At 44.0% G+C, this 21,488-nt stretch overlaps 2 protein-coding genes across 4 annotated transcripts in view; one reads left to right on the forward strand and one right to left on the reverse strand.

Moving 5' to 3' along the window:
- MYOCD (myocardin) overlaps positions 1-20,703 on the reverse strand; it is a 233,328-nt gene extending 212,625 nt beyond the window's left edge. Inside the window, exons 1-2 of one of the 3 annotated variants that reach the window (XM_083487486.1) lie at positions 18,217-20,703; positions 6,681-6,752 (exon numbers count right to left, since the gene is read on the reverse strand). In XM_083487486.1, the coding sequence (XP_083343612.1) occupies positions 6,681-6,752; positions 18,217-18,234 (90 nt within the window). In that variant the 5' untranslated portion in view covers positions 18,235-20,703. Of the gene's footprint in view, positions 1-6,680; positions 6,753-16,896; positions 17,724-18,216 lie in introns of those variants that run through there. The other 2 variants (XM_083487488.1, XM_083487495.1) reach the window with 2 other exon arrangements.
- Positions 17,870-21,488, forward strand: part of TBCD (tubulin folding cofactor D) — a 163,121-nt gene continuing 159,502 nt past the window's right edge. The window contains exon 1 of the mRNA XM_083487441.1: positions 17,870-17,874. The gene's annotated coding sequence lies outside the window, so the exon portion shown is untranslated. The remainder of the gene's footprint in view (positions 17,875-21,488) is intronic.

Here is a 21,488-nt window from a genome sequence, read left to right on the forward strand (position 1 = left end):
CAAAGGCAGGAAAGCCAGAAACAGCCATGTTCCTCCCTTCTTCCTTATCAGTTCTGTACTGCTTCATAGCAGCAGGCGCAAAGGAAGACATTCCTAGAGGGAAAAACTATGGTGATGCTAAGAGCTGCAGCACATGCACCTAGACATGAATTACAGTAAGCTAGCCATAAAGTAAGCTAGCCTATATCGAGAACTTCATGGAGCAGGCAAAGACGGGGAATGAACTGATTCCTATGATCTGATGAAGAAAGCGAACTGTAATTGCCTGAGAAAGTTAGCAGAACTGTAGTCTAGTCATGCTGGAGTCACCTGCACAAATACTGTTTGTACTCTTGTTTGTACCAGCAAAGTTAAGAGGTATACCATCATGTCTTTAAAAATCCATGGGGATTTGAAAACACTGATAATAATGCACTCATTTTACATGATTTACTTGTTTATTTTAAAGCATTTATATCATGTGGTTCTTCCATCATGGAACTTACTAATGGCCAGGTGGTTTTCTATTCAGGCACTGATCAGCTCCTCAGATTCAGTGAGGTGGCTGCTTCATGTCTCATCATAACTGTTTTACATTTACAGGATAACTTGTCATTCCGCCAGCTGACCTCTCAAAGACATGATGGATACAGTGAAGTGTGTCTTCCTTAGTGCCTTCACTGCCACACGGTAGACACAATTTTGTGCCTTATAACATTTGGTTGGCTCTGGAGTGAGATTGCACTCCAGTCTTTGTCCAGTCTACTTTGTTTAAACCTTTTGTCCCTGCCTATGATGAAAATGAGGGGAAGAAGCATAGTCTTGGGGAATGCTCCAGGTGGACTCCTTGTTCAGTGTTGTCTTCCCATTTGCCTGCATACTGTGGGCAGAAATAGACTGGGCCACTGCTGGAAAATTATCTTCAATTTATTTAGTGGAAGCTGTTTGGCTTTTCCTGCGCTCAGAGGTGCTGACATTCTGCCATAGGGTTGCTGAAGTAAGATATTATTGCTAAGGGACCAACTCTGTTGGCAGCAGATGTTTCATTTCACTTCCTCTCAGCTTCGAACCTCTTTCCTGTAAGGGATTAACGCTCCCTTTCCTTTCACCAGTGATGAGAAAGCTCCTGGGTTGCAATGACACTGCCTAGGCAGAGCTTCATTAACAGGTTACAGGCCATTCTATATAAAACATGGCCACGTAAAAGCAGAACAATTTGCTTGGATTTGTAAGAGATTGCTTTTGTGCCAACTTCCTCCAACATGTTTTACAATTGACCTGCAAAGAATGTGTGTCATTGAATAGGATATACAGCCCTGGAGAGCATAAAATACAGCTGCATTGTTTAATAATCTCTCATCAGCTAGATTGGCGAGACAAGGGGAAGGTGATCTAAGTGAGATAACTCCATCTAGTGTGTTAGAAGGAACAGCTTTGCTACCTTCACCAGTGGAAGATTCTTATAAATTCACTCGGCCTGACAGAGCGGCACACAAGGGGTCACTCAATGTACTGACAACGGCCGTGTGCAAATACTTCAGGCTTTGGCCACACGCTAAGAGAACACTCTGGATAGCTTCACCGTCAGATTAAAATGCCAGAGCAGCCCATGGTGGTGCACTTGAAGCGTGCTCACTAATTTATTAAGTTTATTCTTAGCAAGCTTGGAGACATCAGAAAGCTGAATTTCTCAATGACAAACTTGTAAGGCAATGGGGCTGTACAAACTTGCAAGCTAGGTTAGGCCTTGCAAGACAACTATTACCGGAAATAAATACAAAAAACAGATGCATCAGGCAAACAGGGGGAATATCCTAATTTAAATGATATTCTGGACATGCTTAACAATAAACATAACGGCACAGCAGCATATCTTCATTCCAGAGCTCCTGGCATGTTGCTATACTGCAAAGGCCCATCTCTTGCTTGATTTATAAACATGCATTCTGGATTTAGCTATGGAATGTCATAGGAAGAATCATAGAACTGTGGAGCTGGAAATGGTCTTCCATACCAAGCACTCCTTATAGATCTGCCCACATAATCTGTACTGCATTATGCTATGCTCATTTGTGGTGGTTAAATCCTCTGCATCCCCTTATTCAAGGCTGCATGCCCATCAACTGGTAGATTCCCAACAAATTCTTTTCCTTGTTGAAGACAGGTCTCATAGGGCTTATCCACACTTACCTTTTACACTGCTCTTTCCAAGCAGAGGTCTGTGCACTAACGTTCCATGTCCAAGCATGGGCTTTTTTTTGCCTTGAGTATCAGGGGCCCCTTTACCTTTACCTTTATTCCCATCTAAAAACTACTCTTTAAAGCTCAATCAGAGCAATCTATTTGGGTTTTCCATGGGTTGACATTTACTCCAATTGAGCTTTAAAGAGCAGGTTTTCACTGGGAAAGCTCTGGGTTGGGGACACTTGGACACACAGCTTTAAATCGTGGACTGTGCCTGGAAAGAGTTGAGGAAAGATAAGTGCGGATAAGCCCGAAACAGTACACTAAACTTGGTCCCCTCCCTCCATTGAGCTCTTCCTAAATAATCTTCTGCATGATGCACCCTGTAAGTGGATCACTGAATCCTCTCTATCTCTGGAGCAAACTGAGCAGGGTTAATCCCTTGCAGGAAACAGGAACACTTTGCTGCCCAAGATAAGCCTGTGTGTATAGCTTTAAATAAGGCAGCAACAAGGATAGTATATTTTTGGCCTGGGCTGCCACATAAATCAGCAAGAGATATACTATGGACAGACCCTCACCAGGCACAGGGAAGTTCAATAAGCCCCATGTCAGCTAATGCAGCACAAGCGCCAAATGTTGAATGTTCAAAAACCATGGGCTTGCTTAGTAGCTCTGGCCCTGCTCCTCTTCCTCCTCCTTACTGCTGGATACAGATGGCAGCATTCCCAACTCAGAGACATGAAAGCCACATGTTAGTGCCACTGATGCCTACAGTACCCAGGTTTTTTATTTTCTGTCCTGATGTGGTCTCTAGCAAAACAGGCCTGGCAAGTTTTTAAGGCTTCAAAAACCTCCAACACTTTTTTGATCAGGGAAGGGAAGTGTGTACGAGGGGCAATTATGACTTTATTGTAGTGCCTTTATGTCTCTGGAAAACTCTTGTCTGCACCCACCCTTTAGGAAGAACCTGGAAGACATTTTAAGCTCAGCTCACTTACTTAACTAAGCACTGAAGTTATCTATATTATAAGCTTTGTAATTTTAGGCTTTTAGAATTCCCTGCCATGATCTTTTCTAAACTCCAGCTTACTCTAAAGAGCTGAGTACCCTGCTGACTTAACCCAAGGGGTCCTCCTGAGCCCCAGGGCCAATAGGCATCACTGCCTTGTTTGTGGCAGAGGCTGTTTTCCTGCCAGTCAATGGGTTACATCCACTTATAGGTTATCATCACAAATAGGATGCTCAGCCTCAAATTCTTGCCTCAAGTTATTAACATGGATGACAAGATTCCATTCTATGAATAAAAATATTTAACTGGCTTTCCTGTTCTTCAATTACTGCTTGTTATGATCCCTTTTTTAGCTAATTCAAGGCTGCCCTTTGATTTGATATTTATTTTGGAATGTCTGCATAGAGCCGAGGTGGGGATGGTGAGAGATAACTTGGTTAAAGCAGAAAACTTGGGAATGGAACAAAGTGAACTTTAACCATTTGTTTCCTGCGTTTTTAGACAGAGCCGATAATAATAATAATAATAATAATAATAATAATAATAATAATAATAATAATTTATTATTTATACCCTGCCCATCTGGCTGGGCCTCCCCAGCCACTCTGGGCGAGAAACCAAAAATACACTAAAATATCACACGTTAAAAACTTCCCTGAACAGGGCTGCCTTAAGATGTCTTCTGAATGTCAGGTAGTTGTTTATCGCTTTGACATCTCATGGAAGGGCGTTCCACGGGGCGGGTGCCACTACCGAGAAGGCCCTCTGCCTGGTTCCCTGTAGCTTTGCTTCTCGCAATGAGGGAACCGCCAGAAGGCCCTCGGCGCTGGACCTCAGCATCCGGGCAGAACGATGGGGGTGGAGACGCTTCTTCAGGTATACTGGGCTTTATAGAATATCTGATAGTTTCATAAATGTACTCCTAAACATGCGCTGTATGTAATGTTTTTTTAACTGATTTGTTACTATTTTAAAAGTTATCTATGTCAGGGCCGGAGTCAGTCATAGGCTAGCAACACCTGAGGCCAGTGCAGTTAACTCTTTATTCAAAGAAACAATCCACAGCTCCGGCCTAGTGGTCTCAGTAATTCTTTCAAGGAGGTCTTGCCCCAATGAAGCAGTGGGCGAGTGCCCACAAGGACTCCTCCTCTCCAGGATCTTTCCCACAAAGTCGCAGGCTGTGTCTGCACACAACCAGGGGCGTAGGAAGGGGATGCAGGGGGTGCGGTCCGCCCTGGGTGTCATCCCTGAGGGGGTGACAAAATGGCACACCGCTGGGGTGGCACTTACCGCGGAGAGGGGCCTGCAGTGTGCCCAAGCCATGTGTCTCTCCTGGGAGTGACACAGTGGCTCGGGGCCCCGCACTGCTCGAAACGGCAGTGTGGGGCTTGTGCCCCACTCTGTGGGCAGCTTGCTATGGCGCCCCCTAGGTGGATCGCCACCCCGCCCCCACCGCTCCAGGTGCCAGAGCAGCTAGCTACACCTTTGCACACAACCACCCTTTGCGCTGCCCATTTCTTTTCTCAGCAAGTTTTACAAGACCAACAGCAGGGAGAAGCTGTTCACAGCAGAAGGGGAAGACTCCCTGGCTTCTTCAACTGTCTGCCTCTTTGCTCCTGACTCTGCCACTCTCCAACCCTTGCTTCTGCCTTGGAGTCTGAACTGTCCTCTGCTGCAGTGTCTTTCTGTTCCCTAAACCCTGTGAACTCTTCTGATTCCAACACCTGGGAGGTCAGGTTAACATCCATGCCCCACCATGCCATCTGGTACCGCTTCTAACACTGGAAGCCACAATATTGACCTGTTTGCCAGTCTGGAGAGCACTTGCTTGTGAAGTGCTTAACATATAGTTCCCAGTTAATAAAATGCATATATTGCACTTAAATGGCACAAATTGCTTTTCCAAGGCATACAAGAACCTTTTATCTTCTGACCTCTAGGAGATTTCTGATAAGACTATTTAACAGAGCAAACTGTATGGCTTAAAAAGATGGCTGGATAGAAGCTGGATTGGGATCAGGAACGTGTAGTTACAAATGAGGGGAGTAAACCAATGAATCAGTCACCTGATATTAGAAGAGAGAAAAAGTAGACTGCATGAGATTCATGCAGAAGATTGCATTGATGCTTCTGATCAGCCATAGTTTATGGGTTTATAGGGAGGAATTGTTGGACAAATCCATCTAGTTTGATACATGAGGCAATGTCCAAATGGGATCATCTGACAGCTCTAACATGGGGAGCTGCATAAATGGTGTGTGTGTGTCTATTTGCTTATCTCTCTGTCTATGTACAGTGAGGCCTAGTGGCAGTAGGCAGCTTTGTATGTGATGAGGGAATGCTCTGGCATCATAGCACAGCAAGATCCCGACGTCCAGAACAGTATGTTTTATCCTCATTACATGTTTTATGAAATGTTGTTGGCAAAAATGTGAAATTATTTGGCTGTGTATTCATGGATCTGGCAAATCAAAAACTAAGTTTAGCATCTCCCCTTCAGAAAGTAAAATGAAGTCAGATATTTTTAGCTACTCATTGTTAACTGGAGAACAAAGCCATAACTAAGATATTTAGTCTCTTAGCATTCTGTCAAATCCCTCTTTGGATAAGACATGCCCCGTAAACCCTGGAGGGCAAGAACTTTCCGACCAATAGATACCTCACAAAAACTGTAAGCTTCAGAAACCTACCAACACAGGTTTATGTACAATAACACTTGGGCCAGGTCAGTAGCTGCACTCATATAGACTGGCAAATGCCAGCTGTTCTCAATGTCTGTCTAGGAATTAGACTGATGGAAATTTGATTTAACCCTGGGGAGGAAAACATCTGATTTTGATAGATCTTTGCATGCAGCCAGGCCTGAGATGATATAAATACTATCCACCAACTATGTTTCAAGATGAGCTGGAAACAAATGATCTCTCACAAGAGGGGAAAAAAGTAAATTACAGTTTAAGGCGGATTCCAACAATCTCTTATTGAAGATTAGTAAACCTTCAGGTATGCTAACCACCCTTTCATTCACACAGCTATAGTGGCTAAAATATTTTAAATTTATATCAGAAGACTTTAATTGATTTAATCAACTAAAACTTTAGCTGATTAATCGTGGGTGGGATTCAAGTTTAAAAATTACATTTATTTTGCAAGGCTGATTTGATTTTGGGGTGTTATTTTATTTTATTTTTTATACCAATATTTCTGTGTCACTTTTCAGGCTGAAAACCTCCAAAGCAGCTCACAAGCAACTGAAAACAAAACAGAGCTATAATAATAATCACAACAATAAAACATCAATAAACAATAATAATCATAATGTAGAATGGTCACTGTAACAGGAGCCAGCCAGCATGAACTAATCCAGGAGGGAGAAATTAAGCACCATGAAAGGCCTGCCAAAAGCCAAATACAAGGCCATCTTTACAAGCTATCAAACATTTAAAAAAGAGGGGACCAAACGCAACTCCCGCAAAAAATAGATCACCCTCTTCAGTATACTCACCAATGTAATCCCAGATGATGGCAGGACATGAAGGAGAGCTTCACCCAAATATCTTAATGGGCAGTTAGTTCCCTGTTGTAAGAAGGAATGAGAGATACAAAATTGAAGATGGACTTTCTTTCTAACAATGAGTAGCAGTTATTGTTTATTCAGTTGTAAATTCACATGCTTCCTTCCGTACATCAAAAAGGCACATATATCAAGGTTTAGATAAGATACAGACTTGTTTCAATTTAGCCAGCAAAAAATGAATAGGTTGAAAGGTAGGTGAAGCACTACAGCTGTCGACTCAGCCCACAGTAATATTCAATTAAATAAGAACACGGGAAGCTGCTTTATAGCATTGGTCCATTTAGTATTTCCATGGTTCCTTAGTGCCATGACAATTGATCAGCTATGAAACTGGTTGAAATTAATAAAGAGCCTGGTAAATAAATATTTTAAAAAAGAGGCCCCTGGTAATTATGACCACCTTAATTAATCCAGACGTCACTTCAAACTGTGGGACACCATTCAAAAATACATAACGAGAACTAAAAGCAAACAAAAGGATAATTCAAGCAGGTTGAAGCATGCTAAGGATGAAAAATAACAGGCTTGAAAAATTTCCATGAACACTCCATTCATGAGAAGACATGAGGATGCAGCTCATTCCAGATTGTCAGGGTCCCAATTTATCCTTACATATGCTTATACAGAAGCGTAGAGAGGGCCTTATGCTGAATCAGACCGCTGGTCCATATAACTTAGTATTGTCTATACTCACTGATAGCAGCTCTACCAGTTTTAAACAGGGTCTCTCCCAGCCCCACATGGAGATGCCAATGGTTTAACCTGGGATCTTTTAAAATTTATTTTGACAAGTTATATGCTGCTTAATTACAGTCATCTCTACTACTACTGTGGGTGGCGCTGTAGGTTAAACCACAGAGCCTAGGGCTTGCCGATCAGAAGGTCGGCGGTTTGAATCCCTGCGACGGGGTGAGCTCCCTGCTCCTGCCAACCTAGCAGTTCAAAAGCACATCAAAGTGCAAGTAGATAAATAGCTACCGCTCCAGTGGGAAGGTAAACGGTGTTTCCGTGTGCTGCTCTGGTTCGCCAGAAGCAGCTTAGTCATGCCGGCCACATGACCCGGAAGCTGTACGCCAGCTCCCTCGGCCAATAAAGCGAGATGAGAGCCGCAACCCCAGAGTCGGCCATGACTGGACCTAATGGTCAGGGGTCCCTTTACCTTTATCTACTACTACTACTACTACTACAGATGTTTTCTGTGTGCTTTCCCCTTTGGGACATGGCCCTTCCCCATAGCTGTAGGAAAGGAAAGCAGAGAGCTTAGTGATTTAAAGGTAAGTTTTCCTTTAAGTAGGGAAGAGTATGAACACTTGTCAACACCATAAAAGCCCCCCTGAAAGAAAGCAGGAGCAGACTATGAAGCTAACAGACACATTGAATGCTGGACCCTGATCTCAGGGGCACCACTCCACATCCTGACATTTCCTTATGTGCACAACTGAACTGTTTGCGAAATATAAATATTTAGTTAATGCTGAAGCGGTGCTTTCAAAAGTCTTAACCCTGCACCACTAGCCCACCCTCCTTCCCCAAGCTGCTAACAGCATCCTCATCTCTGTATATGCTTCTTCTTAGCCAGGGATAGCAAAAGGTTATTCTGACAAGCCCTTGGCAAAACATGAATTGAGATGATAACAAAACAACATGATTCCCTCAAGCCCTGTGGATTTGGGAGTTGTATAAGGAGCAGTTTATTCCTTCTGTGAGTCACAAAAGGGGTTTGCTAGGGCATATGCTGATAGCCATGATGGCAAAAGTCAAGCAGTGGAAGATGAAATCCATTCCTTGAATTTAGAACATGATAAATCAAAGAGGTATGCTAGCCGTTCAGCAATGTTGATCATGCATAGTGCCTAAGGTGAGACTTCTACATATATTGACGAAGAGCACCGCTTGCACCTCAGAAACCCTTGTGCCAAGTTTGACAATGATAGCGCAAGAGATGCCCAAATAGAGAACAAACAAAAAAGCAGACAGACAAACCACTTCCCAAACTATATAGTAAACTTTAATGCCATTTACAAATGTGAAAAAATTCACTGATTAAAGACATCCCAAGGCATCACTGGAAAGTTTGAGGTGTATATTTTAATATCAGGGTCACAAAAATACTTCCATATTTTGTGTTCAATGCCCTCAGAAAGTGTCAGCATATCCTATATTTTAGTAGTTATTTATGTACTGTATGTATCTACACTGTGTGTGTGTGTGTGTGTGTGTGTGTGTGTGTGTGTAGGCGTCCCCCCACTTATGCAGGGGTTATATTCCTGGGCCCCGCACATGTAACTGAAATTGATGCCCTTTAAATCCCCTCTCTGCAGCTCTCTTCAATCCATACCCCAAATACTTTTTCCAATAATATTCACAGCTAGAATGGAAACTTTGTGAATGGCAGGAGGTTGGAGGCCCTGCTATGCCTTTCGTCTCTTTGGTGCTTCTTCCGCCCTCACTGACATCCTCTTCATACTCCAGGGAGGGTCTTTTTGCCAGCAAGGACTCCCCAGCTTTCTCCTGCCATTTCTGGCATTTAATTATTTCCCGTATATATGTGGTCAAGCCCAAATTGTGTGTGTGCCTGCGCAACATAAACTATGCATACCCATGCATGTTTTCTTCTGTTATGTGCACATACTATTATGTACGATAGTAGGTGTGCATTCCATGCACTACATGAGTGTGCATGAGTAGGCCATATAGATCTTACTTTGCATGTGTCTGTTATATTCAAGATGTGTACATACTGAATGCTAATATGTCCCCATATACAGCTAATGCATGTTCTATAAGTGAGTATATAATGTATTTGTTCAGATGTGTTCAATGTACCTGAGAGATCAACTCATGGGACTTTTGCAGGAGGCGGGAAGCAACAATACACCTCATATAAATTTCCTGCTCTCATTGATACAGAAGAACTACAGGATCCAAGCATGATGTGAGTCCACGATTGCATTACAACGTGGGAGAGAAAACAATGAGTGGCACAGTAAAGCAAACTACAAGGAAGCATAAATTACCTGGGAGGATTTTCAGCTGAACAACAGTTTTTCGGCAGATCTTTTGGAGCTGTGACTTCTTGGTTTCTCCAAGGAGTATACCCACATTTAGTAAAGAACAGTGGTGCTTGCTTTTAAATAGAAGCACAGGAAGAAGTGGTTTGAAACAGAGTGAAAGGAGCTGGTGCAGATGAAATAAGACAAACCCTGGGAGCTGCTTTTTCCGAGAACAACTTAACTTCTTCCAATCCAAATCAGAAAGAAGGCAAAATGAATGCCAGGATGTCTTCTTCACACACACTCCTTACCTGTGGCAGGAGATGACAGTGGGGCTAGCAGATCTGCTTTTCCCTCCCTTGGCTATGTCACCAAGTGAATAGGAAGGTTCAGTCTGTTTATTGCACACAGGGAACAGCACACATGCTACATGCAACAAGACTACGGAATCTGAATTAGCATCTCCTCCACAGTCCTTCATGCACAGGGGAAAAGTCTGTTCCTAAGCACAAAAGAGGGCTAGGGAAGGCTTTTCTGCCGTGCTTGTGCAGAAAGCCTATAGCAGCACTCCGGACAAAATCACCAAACAGCAGCTTGCTTGCCTCTGGAAGAGTTAAGGAAGAGAAAGAGGAGGAGTCTCCTTTCCCAGGGCTCAGATAACAGCAAAAGCCACAGCAAAAGTGCTCTGGGCCTTTCCAGAATACTTTAACTCTCTGCTTGATGTTGGCAGATGACCCTCCCTGCATGCAGGATGTTCATGAGCCACAGGACTAACCCTGTCGCTAAGGCTGCAAAGCTAAGCACACTTACTTGTGTGTCAGCCCCACTGAACTAAATGGGTCTTCCTTCTGGATAAAAATGCCTAGGATCATGCCACATGTGTACTAAAACAGCACACTAGGCAGCACACCAGAAGAGATGGCAGAGTGAGGTGTGATACATAGACATATTGTAGACTGGGTGCTGCTCAATAAAAAGGGGGGGGGAGGAGCAGGCAAGATGTTGCACACCCAGGGGCAGACTTTGGCAGTCTTTCTGTGCTGGTCCCGGGGGTGAGGTACCTTGGGTGTAGCAGAGTCCACACGAAGAGGGGCAAGGTCCGAGGCAGAGAGCCGGGCGGGGAACAGGAACGCTGGAACAGGAGGCTGTGCAGGGAACAGGAACACCGGATGGTCGGGAACAGGAGGCCGAGCAGGGAACAGGAGTACCGGATAGTCAGGAACAGGAAGCCGAGCAGGGAACAGGAGTACCGGATAGTCAGGAACAGGAGGCCGAGCAGGGATCAGGAACACAGGAAGGTCCAAAGCCAACAACGACGTTGCTCCCGCAACCTGGGGCCGGGCTGACTGGGCTTTTATCCTCTTCTAAGGCCAGGGGCGGTCCCGGCCCCCAGGAGCCCCGCCTCCTCTGGCCTTAAGGCGAACGCTCCTCCTGGGGGCAACCAGTTCCCTTCGCCTCTCTGCCCTAAGCCTCTGCAGATCAGGAGAGGCCGAAGGGTTACTGGGCCCTGGAGGAGGCTCACCTGTGGCCACTGAGTCGTCAAGCCTCTCTGGGGCCAGAAGGGTTTCACCTGGGGCCAGCTCCTGATGCACTGCCACAGGTGCAGGTTCTTCAGCATCTAGGCCTTGCCCCAGTTCAGCCGGCCCTGGAGGCGGGGACTCTTGTGCAGGCTGGGATTCCTCTGTTTCATCCTCCGAATCGGAATCCCAGGCCATCACACTTTCATGATATGGCACCCTGGGTGAACCCAAAATTTGGCAACCTCAAATGGATATTCTCACCGCCCGCTCCACCCTAAACCTAGCACTGCACACACCTAATGGATAGCTGAATAACTTGGAAATAGAGATTGACTTTGTTAAACTAGTAGTGAGCTATGAGGCAGAAGAAGAAGAAGAAGAAGGAGGAGGAGGAGGAGGAGGAGGAGGAGGAGGAGGAGGAGTAGTTTGGATTTGATATCCCGCTTTATCAATACCCGAAGGAGTCTCAAAGCGGCTAACATTCTCCTTTCCCTTCCTCCCCCACAACAAACACTCTGTGAGGTGAGTGGAGTGAAGCAAAGGGTAAGAGCCAATGGGCACTGAAACCTACAAGGTCACCCACCCTAATGTAGGGAACACAGTATTTGCCTCCTAAAACTCAGTTCCACCCTGTGGATTCCTGAGGAACTACCAGGACGTACTGAATGGTGTCAATGGAATCATCATGGAGTAAAAATTTCACCACTGCTCTACAGCAAGGCACATGCGTGCATGGAAATCTCTTAGGCTGGTCAGCCCCTGGTGGCTGGTGGACCCAATGGGTTTCCAGATGGCTCTATGGGATTTTCCAGCTGCTATGACCGGTGCTCCTGTCGAAGCCCTGGTCAACCTCTGGAACATCCAAATGGTAGGGCTGTTGACACCATCATCCTGAGTGCCCTCTCCTGCTTTGTGAAGCCCATTTGGCTCCCTGGTATACTCCAGAGCTTAGGGCAAGGAAACAAGCTGGGACATGACTTGGATGCGAGTGGAGGAAAACTCCAGTTGAATGCAACCAAACACTCATTAAGGCTCAGCATCAAGCCTACCTAATGGCAGTGAAGGCAGCAAAGAAGGCAAACATTGCATCCTCATTGAGCCATCTGGCAGAGCTTTTCCAGGTAGTGCAGGGTTTTTTATAGTCTGGCCCAGAGAAGGTGACAGAACTGACGGTAACTCACTATGACTTGTTTGCAAAGCATTTTGAGGATAAGATTGCTTGTATCCACCATGACCTTGACTCCACTGTTACAGCAGATGAACCTCAAGAAGTGACAAGAGTGCTGTCTAATCATGTTGAGTTGGATGAATGTCAGTTAAGTACAAGAATGTGGACAAGGTGCTTAGATCGGTCAGGGTGACCACTTGCACTCTGGACCCTTGTCCCTCTTGGCTGATAAAAACTAGTAGGGAGGGGACAGTGGGCTGGGCTAGAAAGGCGGTCAATGTCTCCTTATGAGAGGGGGTGGCCCCTGCCTGCTTGAAGGAGGCAGTGATAAAACCACTGCTCAATAAACCCTCCTTGGATTTGGAAAATCTAATTACCGGTAATTACCAGATAGTTGCCAATCTCCCCTTCTTGGGCACAGTTCTTGAGCAGGTGGTCGTGGACCAGATCCAGGGGCTCTTGGAAAAAACTGATTTTCTATATCCATTTCAATCAGGGTTTAGGCCCGTTGGCACAGAAACTGCTTTGGTCACCCTATGACATATATCAGGAGAGGGAAATGTGTCCCCATTCATTCTCAACCTTTCAGTGGCTTTCAATACCATCAATGATGGTATCCTTTTGGGGTGACTATCTGAGTTAGGGGTGTGTAGCATCCTATTTGGATGGTCGTTTCCAAAGGGTCGTGCTTGGGGACTGCTGTTCAGCCCCACGGAGCCTTCAATATGGAAATCCTCAGGGTTCAATTTTATCTCCCATACTGTTTAACATGTACATGAAACTGCTGAGTGGGGTCATCCAGAGTATTGGATTACGTTGTCAGCAATATGCTGGTGACACACAGCTCTACTTCTCTACATCTGCGGATGTGACAGTGGATGTGGTGGACCCATTGTCTTGTCTCAGTAATGGCCTGGATAAGAGCCAATATACTGAAGCTCAATACAGATAAGACTGAGACACTGTTAGTGGTTTGTTCCCTGACTAGGTGGATATAAAGTTTCCTGCTCTTATAGAATCATAGTCCAACCCCCTGCAATGCAGGAATCTCAACGAAAGAATTCACACTCCCTCTGAAGGAGAAGGTACATAGCTGGAGGGTACTTCTGGTTCCACTGCTGTCGCTTAAGGCTCAGGTGGCTTCAGTGTCGCAGAGTGCTTTCCATCAGCTTTGGTTGGTGGTTCAGCTGCACCCCCAACTGGGCAGGGATAGCCTAACACCAGTCATTTATGTTCTGGTAACCTCTAGGTTAGATTACTACAACGTGTTATACATAGGGTTGCCTCTGAAGATAGGCCTGTTCTGCAGTGGCTCCCCACTTCTACAATGCTCTCCCCATGGAGGCTCACCTGGTGCCTTCGTTATATATCTTTAGGCACTAGGCAAAAACATTCCTCTTCTCCCAGGCCTTCATGGCTAATTAATCAATCTATGGCTTCTTAAACTGTGGGGTGAGTATTGTTTCTGTTTGTTACTATGGTATGTATTTTTGTGTTTTTATATTGCAAACTGCCCTGTGATCCTCAGATGAATGGCAGTATAAAAATGTAATTAATAAATTCACACTTTGCAGCACATTTCCCCATCAGTATCCGTATTGCAAAATGTCTGAATAGTCTGAAAGTGCCCTTAGTACCCTGGTGATTGTGAGATTTAGCTGCATGGCTTCAAATTTAATTTAGTTTGATGCAAGATTGTCATTTTAACCATGCCAACTTGTAGACAGTGACCTAAGTCATTTAGCTGGGGAAATTTGGATGGTCATATACTGGCCATATCACTTTACCGTAAATTACTGAGCAAATAATTTGGTATGATTTTGGTAGATACGGTCCAACAAACTAGAAAAGTTTGATTTCATTTCGTTCATCTAAAGGTGTGCTCACAATTAGGGACCAGGAACTGTTCCTGCTCATCTAGCACTTAGAAAACATTTTATCAGCAAGCAAAGCCCTCAAAAGTAGTACTGTGAAAGAGTTCCAGGCAGAAAACTTAATTATAAATGTGTAAATCAAGACAGCTGCAAATGCAACTCCATGATACACATAAGTTTAGAGCACAAAGGGAATATTGAAGGAACAGAAATATTTGGAAATGTAGCTCAGAGTTTGGAGTACTACTTTAAAAATTGGAGCAAACATCCGTCTGGAATTCCTGCCCAAATTTGTGGAAGATACTGTGGGAGCCTCCCCTGCTCTCTTTGCTAGTGACAAAATGCAGAACCTGCTGAATGTCTAGAATTACATGGGGGGGGGGCAACTCTAGAATCACACTGTTCAAAGCAAGAGTGAGACAAATGAAAAGGGACCCCTTCTCTGACAGCTGTTAATTAAAGAAGGTCCAGAGAGGCACATTTCAAATGTACCTACTCTCTCAGCAATGAGCCAAGTTATGCAAAGCTGAAATAGGGTACTGAAAAACAGAATGTTTCCATAATAAAGTTAGTAAACAGCTTTCATTTGCTCAGAGGGGGCATCTATAATTTTGGAAAACATGTACAAATGCATTTTTCCCAGTTCTGCTAGCTTTTGTTGCATCCTTGAACACCAGTAACCCTAAGTGGATCTGAGAAATACAGTTTGCTATAAAGAAAGAGTAAAATGCTCTGATGTGTAGGCCAAAAGCAGGTCAGATGGATGCTTGGAGGACAGTTAATAGTTAAGAACAGGCAAAGAGTCAACTTATCTCAAGACTTGGAAAACTAGGCAAGCAACCAATAAGAACCTGGCACAGTATAATAAGAATTAATACTTTGGTGTTCTTCATAGGTTCAAGAGCAGCTGTGTTTTAAAATTAAACTTTGAGAAGATTAAAAAAAATGTGTTTAAGTTACCACATGTAAGTTTGTACCAAGGCAGAATAAACTTACAGTGTTGCACCAGCAAGATTCTGACTGTTCCCAGACAAAATGACTAGCTGAAAATTGCCTGAACTCTTTTAGTGTTGTGTGAAGAAAGCTAGCATCAAGCCCTTGCAGAGTCAGTGTCTACTGGGCTAACTTACTGTGTTCCGTTCCCTTCCTGCCCTTTTTGTTCCCTCAGCACTTCAGCCAGTTGAGAATAATGTTCATTTTGGAATAATACACATTACTAACTCCTACTAAAGAAAGTGCCAACTGCAGAACCAGTTCCAGAATCTTGAAATTCGTAGAGCTTTCTTTGATCTATCTGCCTGCAATTAACCAGACAACCGTTTTATGTGCCTTTTTAATAAACAGTTCTTGCTAGGTTGGTCCCAAAGTTTTCTAAGGAAAAGAGCACCCTATATGTTAAGGCATAGAAGTGGCTGAAACAGAGCAAAGTGCTGCCTGTATACATGTATAAGGTTTCCTAAGCTCATTGATCTGTCTTTGTTACCTCCAGGATTTATGTACAGTATGCACATATCTCCTCTTTGCACAGCACAAGGAGCAGCACCACTTCTGAGAAAGAAGGAAGAAAAGAAGGGTTGCAATTGGATAGCCTGGCAAAAGACTCCGCCAATGAGAGACAGATAAGCACTCATTGAACAGCATGCCAGCTTGTCATGTAAAGAAACCAGCTGTTGGAGAAGAGGTTGACTCCTTGCATTTAACCACAGCTCCACCCATTACCTTCTCAGCATGAGGAACATTTCCAAGCGTAAAAGGGGTGCAGGTAATAGGCTGAGGCTGGCAAAAAAGAAAACTCTTCAAGCTGCAACAAACAACTCTAAAATTTATGCAAAAGGAATAAATCTTCCAACAATTGTTGAAATGGAGCCCACCCCTGTAGATATTGAAGTTTCTTTTGAGTTTGCAAAAGTCACATGCTCAGGAGCCAAATGTCTGAGCCTGTAAATCCTGCCTGGGTTGTTTTTTTATTACCGTATTATTATCAGCCTGTGCTGATTCAGTTGCACTGCCATGAACTGAGCTGGTTTCAAGAGTCACCTGTTATAAGATGTGCCAATATCACATTGTAATATGTCATAGTAACCACAGATTTTCAAATGGTTTGCAATGGTCTGGGAAAGTCAAGTAGGCAGCTTTCACACAACCATCCCAGCCCATGGCAATCCAGCTAAAAGCAGACTAAAAGCCATGGCAGCTATACAGTTATCTGAATGATATGCTGACTTTTTAAAAAGAGGGTGCTGTATACAAACACATTTAGTCAAATTTGTGAAATTTCCAGAGAAGTTCTGCAATAACTTATTTGCATTAAAATTTTGTAAAAGAGATGGATAGCAAGCTGGGAAACAGCTCCCCATCTCTTGTTCTTTTTCTCCTTTCCCTCTCATTTCGCCAGTTAGGCCCCCATCAGTACAGATGAACGGTGGCCTACAAACCATTTAAATAATAAAACACACAAAGAAATCATTGCAGCCACAACTGTGAGGCCTGTGTTTATGATGACGCCTCCCCAGCTGCTGCCATTGGCTATGGGCCACCTGTGATGTCAACAAAGCGCATGGCAACCTCAGCTATAACAGTCAGCATTACCTTGTCTTCTTCCTCCTGGAGGAGGTGAATTAGTAGGTAGGGGCGATCATCTAGCTGCAGGGTGCTATGTGTGACAGTCAGGCAAGTTCACTTGCTGAGCGGGATCGCGCTTCAAGGTGGATGATATCCAAGGTCGGAAGTTAGCTGATGTCTAGTGATGGACTTAGCAGAAGCTGGCAGATGTTCTTGGGCGAAAGCTACTGGAGCTCATTTTCAGAAGCTGGTAGATGCTGCAAGTCTGAAGCAGATGGATATTTGCGGATGCAAGCTGGTTGAAATTCGCCTTCAGAAGTTGGTGGATATTTGTGGGTTGAAGCCAGGCACAAATGTGAATGAATGGTGAGTGAATGTGTCCACTGGCATTCTTCATGGATGCTGGCTGGTGTATGTTTGTGTGTGAGAATGGGAGGTTTGGGGGGTGAATGGTTGAGGCAAATATGTGTATGTACATCAATATGATATGTGAAAGGAAACTGGTGGGTATTCATGAATAGATTAAACCAACGGAAGTTGGCAGGCTGAAGCCAGTGGTGGTGCCTGGGGGGTGCTGTTGGGTGGTAGTCATCCCTCTCCTTGTCTTGGGTTTTTTTTTTCCTTGAAGGATGTCTGACATTGGTTAGTTTTTTTCAAGAACAGTTGTGAAAGCCATGAAGAGAACTGCCGCACTTAAGCAAGTCTGCTTATATTTCTGAACAGAATGGCTTTCTAAATGCATCTAGCTGTAGTGTGCATGCTATCAAAGACAGATAATGGAAGATCAAACACCTGAACATTATGTTATGCTCCCTTGCCTGGTATCAGTACTCATGAAGTGTTGGCTGGGTGAGAAGTAAGTAATAAATGATTAAATTGATGTTAAGGTTCCCCACAATTGTCAAGTCTGAGGAAGTTATGCTGATGTTTCCCCTAGCTGTTGCCATCGGCTGAGAACGGCCTGTGATGTCACAAAAGGACATGGTGGCTGAGGCGAAAGAGACAGTTGTTAGTGGAAGGTTGTTAGGAGTGAAAAGCCTCAGGGAAAGTAGGCTATGGGGGTTTAAACGGGGGCATGGTCAGCTAGAGACACAGAAAGGAAACCTTGTTTGGCTCCCTCCTGTCTACTTGAGTTGCCAACTTTTTCCTCCCTCAGGGCTCCTGTGACTATCAGTGTCTCAGCTGCATAGCTGTCAAAAAAAGTCACAACTGATTTCGTCAGAGAATCCAGCTGCCCCAGCGAACAACTAAGGATCCTTAGAGTTTGCAAAGCTGTCTTTTAGCTGAAATATTCCTGAAAGGTCTCGTTAGTGTTATGTTTCTAGAAAAAGAGGTGCCGGAACTCACCATGAACGCCTCCCTCATTCTCTTATAACGGCAATGGCGCCCACCTGAGAGGCGTCAGAACTGAGTTCCGGCTCAAAAAAAGCCCTGGGCCTAGTGAGATACTTCAGGATCAATAGATGAGAGTTTTCAGAAGAGCCTCAGGGAAATGTAGGGGGTGGATTCAATATGTAATCTGTGATGAATCAAAGAGGCCCAGGCACTTCTGCTCCCATTCAAAGGCTGGAAGCATGTGAGTGGGTGTTTGTGTGTGAGAGAGAGATTCTTTGTTTAGGCCCATAACACGAAATGGCCCCGTGAGGAAAATACTGTGCTATGATTTATTAATCCCTAGGTAGCACTGTCATTAGTCTAAAGGTTAGGTGGAGCCAGGCCTTTCTATTTTGCTTCCTTCCTGGTGTTGCAGTATCTTCTGACTCCTCTGCTTCACACACCCAGGTGCTCTTTCTCTCTCACACACACCCCAAACCTCCTCCTGTCACAAGTAGTCTCCTATCAGGCCAAGAAGCCTCATCTGTAGAACTGGAGTGTGTGTGTGTGTGTGTGTGTGTGTGTGTGTGTGTGTGTGTGCGCGCGTGGCCCATATAGGGATGGAAGAACAGAAGTGGAGCTTAGAAGGTGTTCTAGGGTGGGACTTCCCTGAGGAGAAAGGGCTGGCATTTGAAGGAAATAAGTTGATGTGAATATTTAAACAACAGTAAACTAGAATTGAGAAGGAAGCTGCTGAAGTGGAGTAAAGTTAATGTAAAGGGGACAGGGGAAAGGAATTAAAAAGTGAAAGTTAAAGAAGGAGGAATAGGATACAAACTAAATATGAAAGAAGAAAGTAAGAAGAAATGACAGAATACACACACACACACACACACACACACACACACACTTTGAGGTGTGTGTAATGCGATTATTTTTTTTTAAAAAAAAACAACCTCTGGATTAGCAAAATATGCTTAAAGTTGGGAACTTAAAGAAACTTCAACTACAGAATGTGTGGCCACAAGGAGATTTCTGTGGCAAATAATTTCTGTGGCAAACCTCTAGATGCTGCCATTTTGTAAGAGGTAGGCCTCAATAAGCTTCATCCCTCTCAAGAGGCTCCGCGGCTAGAGAGTTTGAGAAATCCTAAACTGTAGCAAATCGTTGTGATTATCTGATATTTTAAAATTTGCATGTGGCCTCAGCCTGCTACACACAGTCTGTACAAAATGCTATTTTTCTAGAAAAAGAGGTGCTGGAGCTTACTATGAATGCCCACCTTGTTCTCTTATAATGGCAATAGTGCCCACCTGAGAGGAGCTGGAACTGAGTTCTGGGGAGTTCCAGCTGAAATAAAGGCCCTGGCTGTACACATTAAGACATGCTTGCCTTTCCTTCCTGCAGCAATTGTTCAGCCTTCTTCTGGCCTACGATCAGCAGCAAGACCTATTCCTGAAACATAGTCCACCTGCACACATAGTGTAGCCAAATGGGAGTGTACCGTCCTCATCAACCCTCCATTCCTCCTCTCCTTTCATGTGAGGATTCCCACTCCCTTTTTCTGAGCTAACTGGTTAGCTTTATATTTGCACAATCATCTTTGCTAACTGTAGTTATCCATTCAGGTAGGTAGCCGTGTTGGTCTGATGCAGTCAGAAAAAATATATATAATAATTGTCCAGTAGCACCTTAGAGACCAACTAAGCTTGTTCTTGGTATAAGCTTCTGTGTGCATGCATGCATGTGTAGAAGAAATGCCTCTATATATCTATGCTGCACCAGCTATTAAATGGACAGATGGACATTATGGTGGAGGACATGGCCTCATTGTCAGCACCTCATGAGGAATCTACTTTTCCTATGGCCTTTTGCCACACCAGCTCTATAAATAAGAAAAGGCCAATACAGCTATGTGGGGCATATACAGTCAGAAGCAAGCCCTGCCTTATATACATTATTAGGAAACCTGTTTTTCTCAGTATGACAGCAAAGGACCATTTGTATGAAAAAGCAACATAGCCACCTCATTGCTTTTTCAAAACATATACAAATGTGAATTCTGCTTGTAGGAGGGCTGGAGCACCTCTGGAAGTCAAGATAAATCTGCTTATACATACATGGCATAATTCTTAGGAAAGGCAAGGTTTATACAAGAAATTGAAGCTTTAAACCTCAAGTACCATAAATAGTATATTTTAAGGGTTTCAACTCAGTTGCAGGCCTGGGTCCAGACTCCATATTTGGCAGCTGTCGTTGTTTTATGATTAATTAAAATGAGGTAACAAACCAAGACATGTCTATTAACAAGGGGGTTTGCAACATCAGTGGAGTATTCCAAAAACTGATCCTTTTGCCTTTTAATCTGCAAATATCTTAGTAGGAAAGCAGTCTGTCTTTAGGCTGCATGAAGAGGAACAAGCTGCAACCTTCATCTCCTCTGGTAGCAAGAGACAAGTGACTCACATACTCAGCTTTATCTTTATTGTTTCTCTTTTATTAAACAAAAAGAAAGCTCAACAAAATTTTTACCAGGTTTTTAAATTTTCTTTTTAAGCAAGTTCCAGTATAGTACATATCTAGGCAGACAAACCTCAGCTTGTCTTGTTTGGCAAAATGTACACATTTATTAGGAAATGAATCTCCCTCTATTAGCACACATATGTAGTAAGTAAGCCCCAACAAGTTCTACAGCAATTGTGTACAGTATATGATTACAACCCAAGTATAACGTGCCTGCATTCTCTAGCATTCATATCATGTTACATCATCCTATTCCTTCCATCCTTGTCAAATTTATCCTTGAAGCAAAGATCTTCCTTCTTGCTTACATTACTCTCCAAAATGCCACGGATGTTATTTGCGTGTTCAGACCCAGAAACCTCCCCCCTAAATAAATTCACACGACTCAAATTTTGGTTTTGGTTTTTGGCAGAATTTAGGCCACAACTTTATTGATTACAGAAAGTGACTGGTTGCATAGGCTCTGGTTCGACTAGCTCCCTGCCATGCAGGTAGCGCTGACCCAGGGTTCCAGCATAGGTCAGCCAAGGGTGAACACCTGGATAAGCGGAAAGCTGGGAATGGGCTAACTCCACCACCCAAATATCCCCCTGGACTCAGGCACGGGCACAACCCCCTCTCAGGGGTTGACCAAACCATCGAATCCCTGGATTCCTTTAATGGAATACTCTTCACATAGGGATGGCGAGAGCGTTCTCCCATTCCTATCACCTGAACCAGAGCCTATCCGCAACCTTACAAGTTGTGACGATTTGCTACGCTGCAGGTGAAACCCAAATGGC

This window comes from Podarcis liolepis (assembly GCF_965112155.1).
Source record: "Podarcis liolepis genome assembly, chromosome: 2".
NCBI lineage: Eukaryota > Metazoa > Chordata > Lepidosauria > Squamata > Lacertidae > Podarcis > Podarcis liolepis.